At 42.1% G+C, this 13594-nt stretch overlaps 1 protein-coding gene across 1 annotated transcript in view; it reads right to left on the bottom strand.

The window, feature by feature from the left end:
* Nucleotides 1-1838: 1838 nt before the first annotated feature.
* Nucleotides 1839-13594, bottom strand: part of LOC112264096 (growth factor receptor-bound protein 2) — a 47078-nt gene continuing 35322 nt past the window's right edge. Inside the window, exons 3-5 of the mRNA XM_042303422.1 lie at nt 9828-9950; nt 8384-8552; nt 1839-5283 (exon numbers count right to left, since the gene is read on the bottom strand). Coding sequence (XP_042159356.1) covers nt 5098-5283; nt 8384-8552; nt 9828-9950 — 478 coding nt within the window. The 3' untranslated portion in view covers nt 1839-5097. The remainder of the gene's footprint in view (nt 5284-8383; nt 8553-9827; nt 9951-13594) is intronic.

The raw sequence follows: 13594 nt of genomic DNA on the forward strand, positions 1-13594 counted from the left end.
CTGAGCGAGCTTAGCTGTGATTTGTCCTGATGCACCAAAAGAAAGTGTCAAGGAAAGCCAGTTTGGATTTGGATTCAGACCAATCACACCAGAAGCCAAACGTCATTGACAGAAAAAAACGAGAATTTTTGCATCTCGTGTTGTTTTCCCCCGGAAGCTAGCTAGCTAAAATCAGCCCTTTTCTAAACTAGCCATGGATGGAGGTAGGGATTTGGACTTGTGGTTTTACTTCTCGATACTGGCCAATGATTATAACGCGATTCTGTTCCAACCATAAATTACACCATTGTGCCCCTGGCCCGAGAGGATGGAAATTCAACAGGTAGCTAGATGTAGTAGGCTAATGTTAACGAGCTGACCTGGCGCATCATTGCCCATGAAAGGAAGTTAGGCTAGTGATCAAGCATTTTAGCCAGGTAGCCTCGGAAAACAAAAGCTAAAAGTGTGTACTGTATAACAGTCATAGACTTGTTTAGGCAACATGAAAAAGGATGGCGGAATTGGTGTTTCTCTACAAGCAGGGTGAGTCAACATGTTTTTATCTATTTGCATGCACACACACACATATACCAAACACACACAGAAATCAGTACCATGGACAGGCACATATTTAGCTTAAGTTGATTGGACTAAAAGTTTTGGGTATAGTTTAGTTGTCACTCGATTAGACTAAGCAGAGGTGATTAGATGATGTTGAAATGATGCTGCAATAGTGGAGGCAGTTCCTGTTTTCTTTGCGACTTGCGGTAACTCTGTGGTTCTAAATCAATAGTTGTTTAGTGGTCTGAAAATGTCGGAAACATAACCTTGGTTGACAATGCTGTAGGTCATGTAATGGTTTGTTACATGCAAAATGCATTGTGGACTTCACCAGACAGGTCTTTGCTCTCAGGTTTTGTGATGAAACAAAGGTGTGGTTGAATATATTCTGCCACTGTGCCTTCTCATTGTCTCGGCCTTTAGGCCTATATATCATGGTGTCAAGGCATATGAACAGCCCTTAGCCGTGGTTATAGAGCAAACAACACAATTATCACAACACATAGGTTGTAAAATGGTTATTTTATTTCCTGGCTTGGCTTCCCCGGTGATTTTATCTACGCACCGCTACTGGGTAGAGGTAGCCTATGGGCCTGTATTCATAAAGCGTCTCAGCATTGGAGTGTTGATCTAGGATCAGGTCCCCCCACTGTCCATATAATCACATAAATGATCTAAAAAGCTAAACTGATCCTATATCTGAGAGACTGTCTGGGTTGTAAGCACAGATCTAGGATAAGAATTAGCTTACACTCATTCCAATAGTAACCATTAATGGGTAAATGTCAAACTGACCTTAGATCAGGACTTGGGCATATCATCTGACCACCTATGTCACCCAGTTAATCAGCATCTTTCTGTTTTGAAACATTAGGTTACACTGTGTGGTGTTGAGTGTAACCCAAGCATGACCCATGATAAGGGCCCACACCCAATCTGCTACATTGCTCCTCCATGCTCTCTGTAGGAACTCTCTCTGTTGTGCAAAAGTGGTGAGGTAGTTAGTGGAGTAACCATAGAGATACAGGGCCAGTTTTCCGGATGAAGCCTAGCCCTGGACTAAAAAGCATTCTCAATGGAGAATCTACATTGAAAGAGTTTTGAACGTAATGGCTAGGCTTAATCTATGTGTAGAACTTCCTCCTAAAAACAATGTGGATTGTTCTAATGTGAAACATACAGTACCGGCGACAACAGGAAGTAACCAACGTCACAACAGTAGCTTCTTCATAGCGATTGTTTTATTATTCTGTCGTCGTCGATCTACGTTCAAAGGAAATCAAATGCTGTGACAGACATCAGGGGACATCATCATCCTCCCGTTTGAAAACGGAAACGTTTTTAATTCACGCACATCATGAAATGACGTCATAAAGCAACCATGTCAGATATACATACAAAGACTTTCCAGCATAAGGTAAACAATCACATCGTCTTAGGTGTCAACCACCGTATGATCCCACTCCGGAATAACGAGTCGGACGGCTGCAAATGGACGAGGAAATAAACCATAGAATGATACTGGTAGCAGACTGGAGACTATTGTCACCGAAGTGAAACAAATAGTGAGTGCCGAGTGCAGTGTTATGTCATATTTAACTAGGCTTAATGAATGGTACACTTGCTGGCGGCCTTCGCACTGTAATGAATGACTGACTGACCGAGGAGAGAGTAAATATTGACCATGGGAGAGTGCAAGGCTGTCCAGGAACCGAGAGACAGCGTCAATAGACAAAGTTTTGGACTGGGTCCTATTTATCAGGCCCCTTGAGAGCAGCGGAATCCACCGTCTGGTAGTGTCAACTAGCCTGGTAGAAGACACTGAATGCTGAATGCAGCGTTCAATCTGGTTCAACCAGGCTAAGAGTCAACCAATAGGATACCAGTCTCAACTCTATACCTGCTGAAACATTGACCCCTGTAATCACATAAGGTCTAGGGCCAGGAATTTTTCCTGAACACGTGACATGACTTGGAAATACTCCAGATCAGATGGTCAGGTGGTCAGGAAAACCTCAGGGTCATACATGTCATATGATTGGCTGAGAATACAGACACACCTGAAGAGGTAAATACATGTCACGTACAGAAAATACACACAGGCGTCACACTTTAGTGCTTTTTTTTTTTACATAGTGTGACATAGTGAACTTTGAATCGGGGGCTTTGCAACAACAGCAAGGCAACACATAGCCAGGCTACAGTTCATAGCAAAACCACATAAGCAAGGTTTCTCCTGCCCTTGCATTTTCAAACACCTGCAAGTCAATCGGACTATCAGGTCATTGGAATGGCTCATTGCAGTTCATTGCAGGCTAGAAATAACATTGAAAAACTTGCATGGTCCCCTCCCTGCATATTCCCTTCAGACCTGCCTCTTCGTGTATTTCAGCCATTTTACTTCAACAAACCATAAAGCATATTCGAGTAGTTTTCCAAATCAAAGAGTGTAGATAGGGAATAACAAGCAGAGTGGAGGAGAGATCATATGGAATTCCTTGCATTTGAAGTCCTCTTCAAGATTCTCAAAAGGTCCAAAGTAGAGAGTTGAGGACACAGCGTTCAATAGAGGTCATTGACCCACCCGTTGCGTTAGTCGTTCTGATCTAGAGTCAGTTTGTCAGCATCATTGGTCCTTTAATCTCTTTATCAAGATGGAGGATTCCATTCTGCCTCCTTCACAAGCAGACACTGACTGAAGGATAAATACTTAAGATGTTGCCCAGATCAAGCACTTACGTTGGTCTTTATGACAATTCATGCCCCCTCTTTCAGGTAACGCTAAATGACCTTTTTCTGTGACTTCTTTTCGCCCGCTGTCAAAAATGTCCCCCTTTAGACGCAACCAAACCAACAGATCATGTGTTTCTAATCGCATAGAATTCCAAAAGCCCTTTTGATACGTCCCATAATCAGACAAAACAAGACTTTGTCATATGCATGTCATTCTGTTGAAAACATAGATCCACACTGCACATTTACATCACACCATTTAGTCATTCCTCAAGGGAAACACTACATAACAACACTCTCTGGCACAAAACATTATGTTTCTCTTTCATCGAATGATCATACTTGAAAGTGAGACAGAAGAGACTGCAGAGCTGAGACGGGTTTAGAGATTCAGACTGGGTTTCCATAAGGTAGCTCCTAACCAATGGCCGGTATGTGTGGAGAATGGAGACATTGTATTGGTCACCGTATCTCTGCGGTCTGCTGCTTAAAAAGCACTCATTGGTCAACCTGGAGAGACAAAAAACACCAGAGATAGAAAAGGCACTACCCAACTTCCACAAACCCAGGGTGAAATCAGTGAGTGCAGCACTATTCAATACCTTCTTTCATAGAACTAATGATTATAAGGATACTGCCGTTTCAACCCAGTCAACCACTAGCAATCTCCATAAAGAACCCTTACGACCCAATTTAGCTACATTTAGGTCATATTGAATCAGCCCCATCATCAGTTAAGTCTATTGATTGCGGATGGACATAAAACTCTATACCATTGTCTATGATTTATTTGAGAACGATGGCTACATTTAAGAATGCAGAAAGCCACTAAATGCCTAAATGGGTAAAAAATGATACAATTTGTTCTAGCTGATAGCCGCGCTTCCGCTTTCAAACCAGAACAAAGTAGAAATCCTGACATTTTCCAAATTAGATTTCCACCTGAAATATTATTGAAATATAATTTCTGTCTTGAGAGTATTGCATAACTCCCAATCACATGAAAACCATTTAGCTTCTTGTCTCAGACTCTGTGCATGATCTGGGTCATATCAATTAGTGCACAGTTTCAAAACGCAACAAGACGTTTTGCAACGGAAAACAAAAATGAGTGTTTCTTATTCAGTTCAGGTAGATCCTCCCTGTCTATTTTCTTCCATTTGGTACTAAATGAATATGATCCTAGAAAATGACAATATGTAGGTCTACAAATAGGGAAGAAATCAGGTAAATGAATGAAAAAAACACACACACTAAAACAGGCTCAAACTACAAATATTTAGAGATACACATACACATCGATAACAATAGAATTTCTCTCCAGTCCATGGTCCTTCTCTCCCAAAGTTGGGTTGAGATCAATAACACACTAGACTAGAGTCTTTGGTCTCTGACATCTTCTTCATTGTCTTTGTCTAATAGACTGTAACATAGGATGGTGATGTTATGTATAATGAAAGAAAACAAAGAACGTATAAGAAGGGAGGCCGTTGCCGGAGTCGAGCTACAGCCGGATCCCTTGTGTTTGTTTTTTTACTTCAACTTAGGTTCCTTTGCAATGCTTCTCTGTTCCGTGTGTCTCCCTCATTGCATCAAAGAATCCACAGAGTCAACTGTAGAGTCTGAGTAATGAAATCTGCCTCTCGCTCTGTGTATTTGCAGGATTTTTGTTCCTCTTCCCATTCTTCCATTCCTCATTTAGGTCTGTTTCTGAAGTGTCCCTCAAAGTCCTGAGGGGGTGTAAATGGGCCAATGGGGGACGAGGGGGGCCATGTCATTATTCACTTAGCCAATCAAATGTTTTGGTTGACGGGCGTGACATGATCACATGTTTTGGTTGACTGGCGTGACGTAGTTGCGCGGGAACATGCCCGTCTGGCCGTGGCAAGCCCCTTTCCACCAGTTGGGGTCGGAGTTGTCCAGGACCTGGATGAAGTCGCCGCGTCGGAAACCCAGCTCGCCGTCCTCCTGAGGATCGAAGTCAAACAGCGCCTGCACGTACGTTGAATGCTGGAGAGACGAGAGGAGAAACACATGGGTTAGAATATGTGAGGAGTGTAGTCGGGCACTCCTGTGTTCATTAGGGCACTGTCACACCCTGACCTTAGAGCTTTTTATGTCTCTATTTTGGTTTGGTCAGGGTGTGATTTGGGTGGGCATTCTATGTTCTTTTTTCTATGTTTTTGTATTTCTTTGTTTTGGCCGGGTATGGTTCTCAATCAGGGACAGCTGTCTATCGTTGTCTCTGATTGGGAACCATACTTAGGTAGCTTTTTCCCACAGGGTTTTTGTGGGTAGTTATTTTCTGTTTAGTGTTTTGCACCTGACAGGACTGTTTCGGTTATTCTCGTTGTTATTTTGTTATAGTGTTCAGTTTCAATAAAAAAGCATGAACACTTACTACGCTGCGCTTTGGTCCGATTCCTCTTCTTCAGACGGCGAAAACCGTTACAGGCACGCAACGGATAATGTTTTAAAACGCTTTGCAATGGAATAGGAAATTAGTATTTCTTATTGGTCTGTGTACTAGACCCTCTGTTAAAATCATTCTTCTGTTTGGTGCCTAATGAACATTACCCTTTTTTCCAACTTCCAATTGTATTGTAGTTCTACTTGTATATTTGTCTCCTAACCAACATGAAGGCAACCATAGTGGATTTATCTATTTTTCTGCTAAATTGCTTAGTGAACTGCAGTTCACTGGTAATCGGTCATGTTTTTGCATGATTGCTTAGATGAGAATACGTGATGCAATCTCATTAAATGATTGTCAGAGATGAGGATTTCCCTAGTATTCTGTATGATGTGCAGCGCTGTGTATACATACATTACCTTCAGACAGTTTTTACACCCCTTGACTTTTTCCACATTTTGTTGTATTACAGCCTGCATTTAAAATTGATTAAATTGAAATGTTTTCTGTCCTTGGCCTACACACAATACCCCATAATGTTCAAGTGGAATTATGTTTTTGGATATTTTTACAAATTCATTAAAAAAAGAAAAGCTGAAATGTCTTGAGTCAATAAGTATTCAACCAATATGTTATGGCAAACCTAAATAAGTTCAGGAGTAAACATTTGCTTAACAAGTCACATGTACTCACTCTGGGTGCAGTAAAAGTGTTTTTTATGACTACCTCATCTCTGTACCTCTGTACCAATTATCTGTAAGGTCCCTCAGTCTAGTAGTACATTTCAAACACAGATTCAACCACAATGTCACGTTCTGACCTTTATTTCCTTTGTTTTGTCATTATTTAGTATGGTTAGGGCGTGAGTTGGGGTGGGCAGTCTATGTTTGTTTTTCTATGATTTGGGTATTTCTATGTTTCGGCCTAGTATGGTTCTCAATCAGAGGCAGGTGTCATTAGTTGTCTCTGATTGAGAATCATACTTAGGTAGCCTGGGTTGCACTGTTTGTTTGTGGGTGATTGTCTATGTTGATGGCTTGTTTCAGCGCAGCTCACATTAGCTTCACGGTTGTTATTTTGTATAGTGTTTCAGTGTTCAGTGTTTTCTTTATTAAAATTCATGATGAACACATATCACGCCGCATTTTGGTCCTCCGATCCTTCTAGCCTCTCCTCTTCAGATGAAGAGGAGGACGACCGTGACACACAAAGACCAGGGAGGTTTTCTATTGGTAGATGGGTAAAAAATAAAAGCAGACATTGAATATCCCTTTGAACACAGTGAAGTTATTAATTACACTTTGGATTGTGTATCAATACAACCAGTCATTACAAAGATACTGGCGTCCTTCCTAACTCAGTTGCCGGAGAGGAAGGAAACCGCTCAGGGATTTCACCATGAGGCCATAGTGACTAAAACAGTTCCAAAGTTTAATGGCTGTGATAGTTTTCTCCTAAGGATGGATCAACAACATTGTAGTTACTTCACAATTCTAACCTAATTAACAGTGAAAAGAAGGAAGCTTGTCCAGATTTTTTTTTTCTCCAAAACATGTATCCTGTTTGCAACAAGGTACTAAATACTCAACAAAAAAAATGTGGGAAAGCAATTAACTTTTTGTCCTGAATATAAAGTGTTATGTTTGGGGAAAATACAATACAACACATTACTGAGTACCAGTCTCCATATTTTCAAGCATAGTGGTGGCCGCATCATGTTATGGGTATGCTTGTAATCGTTAAGGACTGGGGAGTTTCAGGATAAAAAAATAAATGCAATGGAGTTAAGAACAGGAAAAATCCTAGCGATAAACCTGGTTCAGTCTGCTTTCCACCAGATACTGGGAGATGAATTCACCTTTCAGCAAAAAAAAACCTGAAACAAGGCCAAATCTACACTGTAGTTGCTTATCAAGAGGACAGTGAATGTTCCTGAGTGGCCGAGTTAAAGTTGACTTAAATCTACGGGAAGACTGGAAAATGGTTGTCTAGCAATGATCAACCACCAATTTAACAGAGCTTGAACAATTTTGAAAAGCATAATAGGCAAATATTGCACAATCAAAATGTTGACTTCCACAGAAAGACTCAGCTGTAATCGCTGCCAAAGGTGCTTCTACAAAGTATTGACTCAGGGGTGTGAATACTTATGTAAATGCGATACGTCTGTATTACATATTGAATACATTTGCAAACATTTCTAAAAACATGTTTTCACTTTGTCATGATGGGGTAGTGTGTGTAGATGGGTGAGGGAAAAAATTAATGTAATACACTTTTAATTCCGGCTGTAACAACAAAATGTGGAATAAGTCAAGGGGTGTGAATACCTTCTGAAGGCCCTGTATCTGTGTGTTTACATGTATTTGTGTGTGTGTTTCTGGGGGGCGGGGAGAAGGACGAGGATGAGCAGAAGAAGTAGAAGAGGAAAAAGATGAAGAAGCAGAAGAAGAGGGAGATGAGGATAGAATAAACAGAACATTAGTGATTACTGATAAGGTAAAAGGAGGAGTGATATTGGAGAAAAGTGGCTTCTCTAAAGTGTGTGTGTGTGTGTGTGTGTCCGTGTCCCTGTGTGTGTATCCCTGTGTGTATATCCCTGTGTGTGTGTGTGTGTGTGTGTCCATGTATGTGTGTGTGTGTCCCTGTGTGCGCGTGTGTGTCCCCCTGTGTGTGCGTGTGTCCCTCCCTCCTCACCTGTGGGACCTGCTCGATGTCCCTGAGGAAGATGGGCTGGTTGCGGGACACAGAGGTGGAACGGTGGTAGTCCACCAGGGAGTTGAGAGAGTTGAACTTGACCACCCACAGGAAGTACTTCCCAGCCCCGTCACGCAGGACCTTGAAGTGCTGCACGTCATTACCAAACCTGGGAAGAGGTAGCATAGATCTAGAAGTGACTGGTTAAGATTAAACAAGGTGACCGTCCTACTACTTCCATCAGTCCAACCGTTTCAGGTCTGTGATGATCAAACCTGGGGAGAGGTAGCATAGATCTAGAAGTGACTGGTTAAGATTAAACAAGGTGACCGTCCTACTACGTCCATCAGTCCAACCGTTTCAGATCTGTGATTACCAAACCTGTGGCAGAGGAGGAGGAGAAGGGGGAGATAAGTATAGAATAAACAGAACTGGTAACCATCTGAGGACAGCAGTCAAAACACTGGTAAGTCTACATCACGTGGGCACTAGTTTTATAACCATCTGTGTCAGCGCTTTCATGAATGATTTAAGCCTAGTTGGCCCACTTTCCTTCTCACTGCGTGATACCATGAGTTTGGGATTTTGACACAGAAGATATACTTCCATTAGATTGCATTACAAATGGATTAGACAGGGACAGTTGTTTGGTACACAGCTGTGACACTAGGACAGTGCAATTGAAGCAGTAGCGACAAGAATAATATTCTATTCTGTCACCTACTGTTAAGTGCTGAACTGGAGTATGTGTCCTACTGTGTCCTAGCTTGTGTACTACTTTTGGCTTGGACAAAGGGAATAAGGTTCCATTGCTCCCTCACACACACACACACACACACTCTCACTCACTCACTCACTCACTCACTCACTCACTCACTCACTCACTCACTCACTCACTCACTCACTCACTCACTCACTCACTCACTCACTCACTCACTCACTCACTCACTCACTCACTCACGACACAGCCTGGGACTAGGGAAAGTGCCAGCTTGTAAAGCTTTGATAAGAGGCAGCAGCGCCCACACTGGAGCCATCTGACAGAGACCAACATGCTTTATTAGCAGATAACTGTTGGTTAGCCCCAGGTGAGTCAGAGATGACACAGCCAATTAACTTGATATGGATCTGTAGATCTGCACAGCGACTTTACATGAAGACTAGAATGGGAACAGCGTGGCCAGTCACTGCTAGAACAGTCAGTACCTCCCAGGTTAAGCTGGCTAGACGCTCGCAAACCAACATGGGAGCTGTGCATGAGAAAGCAAGCTCTTAGCACAGAGTTGGAAAAAAAATATGTAAACAGAACTGATATTGGAGAAAAGTGTATTTTCTAAAGTAATAAAAAAAAAAAGGGAAAACAGATAATCGGTCGATCAGTTATACAATGATTGAACTGAAATGAAATAAAGGTTGAATAAAACAGTGTGTGCGTGCGACATACTTGACAGAGAGGGAGAAGTCTCCCGGTGCGCTCTCCGACTCTCGGATGAGGAAGGCCCCATCGTGCCTCTGTTTGTTCAGCATCTCCTCTGCCTTCGCCCGGGGGATCTTACCATAGAACCACCTGGGACAACAATAACAAATCAGAACAAAACACTTTAATAACTCATGAAAAATGATATAAAAACAAGTCGCAAGTAACAGTGATAAGTGCTGATTTACTGCAAATGAAGAAAGAAAAAATACCCTGCGGGCAAAACTGGTTGAAGTGACGTTATTACATGGTTGTAATGACGTTGTTTCAACCAGCCCTACCAAGCTGGGTGTTTTTCTTCTTCATTTGTAGGAAAAGCAGCACTTACCAGAATTTGATTGTGGTGTGGTTGTGACAGGTAGCTAGTTAGCGATGACCTTTGAGTAACCTCAAAGCGCAGGGTCATAGGCGTGACTCAATATCATGGGAACATGGCCTTTAGCAGAGCTTGAACTCAAACCTGACCCCTGTTGTTGACAGTTGTAGTGGTTGTTGTGTCTGTGGGGAACAGTAGTGGAACAGTAGTGGAGAGGGTAGTAAGTTTTAAGTTCCTCGGCGTACACATCACAGACAAACTGAATTGGTCCATCCACACAGACAGCATCGCGAAGAAGGCGCAGCAGCGCCTCTTCAACCTCAGGAGGCTGAAGAAATTCGGCTTGTCACCAAAAGCACTCACAAACTTCTACAGATGCACAATCGAGAGCATCCTGTCGGGCTGTATCACCGCCTGTTACGGCAACTGCTCCGCCCACAACCGTAAGGCTCTCCAGAGGGTAGTGAGGTCTGCACAGCGCATCACCGGGGGCAAACTACCTGCCCTCCAGGACACCTACATCACCCGATGTCACAGGAAGGCCATAAAGATCATCAAGGACAACAACCACCCGAGCCACTGCCTGTTCACCCCGCTATCATCCAGAAGGCGAGGTCAGTACAGGTGCATCAAGCAGGGACCGAGAGACTGAAAAACAGCTTCTATCTCAAGGCCATCAGACTGTTAAACAGCCACCACTAACATTGAGTGGCTGCTGCCAACACACTGACTCAACTCCAGCCACTTTAATAATGGGAATTGATGGGAAATGATTTAAAATATATCACTAGCCACTTTAAACAATGCTACCTAATATAATGTTTACATACCCTACATTATTCATCTCATATGTGTACGTATATACTGTACTCTATATAATCTACTGCATCTTTATGTAATACATGTATCACTAGCCATTTTAACTATGCCACTTTGTTTACATACTCATCTCATATGTATATACTGTACTCAATACCATCTACTGTATCTTGCCTATGCCGCTCTGTACCATCACTCACTCATATATCTTTATGTACATATTCTTTATCCCCCTACACTTGTGTCTATAAGGTAGTAGTTTTGGAATTGTTAGCTAGATTACTTGTTGGTTATTACTGCATTGTCGGAACTAGAAGCACAAGCATTTCGCTACACTCGCATTAACATCTGCTAACCATGTGTATGTGACAAATAAAATTTGATTTGATTTGAGGAGTGAGTGAAGTGCATAGCGACCAATAACACTACTAAACAATGATGTCAAAATCAGAATATCGCATCTAGTTTGCATGCCAAATAGAATGAAATCAATGCAGTAAGTGAGCACATGTGGGCCATTTAATTAGTCTTTTTGCATTTGTCCTAGTAGGTTGTAATTACAGGGAGGTTCCTGGTCTGATAAAAGAGCTGGTGGAGCCTTGGGCAGAGACAATGACAACTCTGTGTGGTGCCATGCCAACCTCACCTGCGACCTACTCCTCTGGCTCTGACTGGTGCCCAATACCAGCGGTCAGTCACCAACCCCCACGGATACTCCATACAGAGTGTGTGTGTGTGTCACTGTGTGTGTGTGTTTGTGCATGGGTGTACAGTGTGTGGGACCTCCATTTCCTTCTGTGACTAGTCAGGTGTGGAATTGTACTGTCCGGATAAAGGTGTTATGTCACAATGTGCCAACAAAGGTGTTGCAACACACAATGTTGGCCTCCTCTATCTCCAGTGAAAGCAAACCCTGAGCTTTATCCATATAGCTTAATTTAGCCATATAGCTTAGCCTTACCATATACTGTAGCTTATCCTAGTGATAGCATACCCTTGGCTTGGCCAATAGCCATAGCCTCTGCAGTAGAGCATGTCAATGCAGGTGAGCGCTAGCGCTATGCCGCTTAGCTTGTTCGTTTGTGAGCTCAGACAACATGACAAAGCCAGAGGACCTGATCAACTCCAGCTGTTCCTCATGAGGGAATGATAATCCAGCCAGGTTTCACATACAGTATCATCATCAGGGCAGAGTCCTCAAACAGTGTCACAAGCCGATAGTCACATATCCACCGGCTAGTTTTGCCTGCTGGGTAAAGACGACAGATATGAGTAGAACAAGCCTATTACATGTGTACACACTAGAGGTCGACCGATTAATCGGAATGGCCGATTAATTAGGGCCGATTTCAAGTTTTCATAACAATCGGAGATCGTTATTTTTTGGGGCGCCGATTTTATTTTATTTATTTTTAGACCTTTTATTTAACTAGGCAAGTCAGTTAAGAAAACATTCTTATTTTCAATGACGGCCTAGGAACTGTGGGTTAACTGCATTGGTCAGGGGCAGAACGACAGATTTTCACCTTGTCAGCTCGGTGGATCCAATCTTGCAACCTTACAGTTAACTAGTCCAAAGCAATAACGACCTGCCTCTCTCTCGTTGCACTCCACAAGGAGACTGCCTGTTACGCGAATGCAGTAAGCCAAGGTAAAGTTGCTAATTAGCATTAAACTTATCTTATAAAAACAATCAATCATAATCACTAGTTAACTACACATGGTTGATGATATTACTAGATATTATCTAGCGTGTCCTGCATTGCATATAATCTGACTGAGCATACAAGCATACAAGCATATGACTGAGCGGTGGTAGGCAGAAGCAGGCGCGTAAACATTCATTCAAACAGCTCTTCGTTGTGCGTCAAGCATTGCGCTGTTATGACTTCAAGCCTATCAACTCCCGAGATGAGGCTGGTGTAACCGAAGTGAAATGGCTAGCTAGTGCCTATAAGAACATACAATAGTCAAAGGTTAATGAAATACAAATGGTATAGTGGGAAATAGTCCTATAATTCCTATAATAACTACAACCTAAAACTTCTTACCTGGGAATATTGAAGACTCATGTTAAAAGGAACCACCAGCTTTCATATGTTCTCATGTTCTGAGCAAAGAACTGAAATGTTAGCTTTCTTACATGGCACATATTGCACTTTTACTTTCTTCTCCAACACTTTTTTTTGCATTATTTAAACCAAATTGAACATGTTTCATTATTTACTTGAGGCGACATTGATTTTTATTGATGTATTACATTAAATTAAAATAAGTGTTCATTCAGTATTGTTGTAATTGTCATTATTACAAATAAAATAAAATTGGGGGGAAAAAAATCGGCCGATTTAATCGGTATCAGCTTTTTTGGTCCTCCAATAATCGGTATCGGCGTTGAAAAATCATAATCGATCAACCTCTAGTACACACACATTGACCTGTCAGGTAGCACTAGCATCTCTGGGCCATAGGTTTCAACCCACAAGCCTTTAGCATTTAGCAATGCTATTCTTTGTGCCTGGTGTTCACACACAAACAGGCTTAGAGATGACAGAACTCCAACCCCCTCATCCACAGTGCTCTGATCTCCCCGAGGTAA

This window comes from Oncorhynchus tshawytscha, linkage group LG02 (assembly GCF_018296145.1).
Source record: "Oncorhynchus tshawytscha isolate Ot180627B linkage group LG02, Otsh_v2.0, whole genome shotgun sequence".
NCBI lineage: Eukaryota > Metazoa > Chordata > Actinopteri > Salmoniformes > Salmonidae > Oncorhynchus > Oncorhynchus tshawytscha.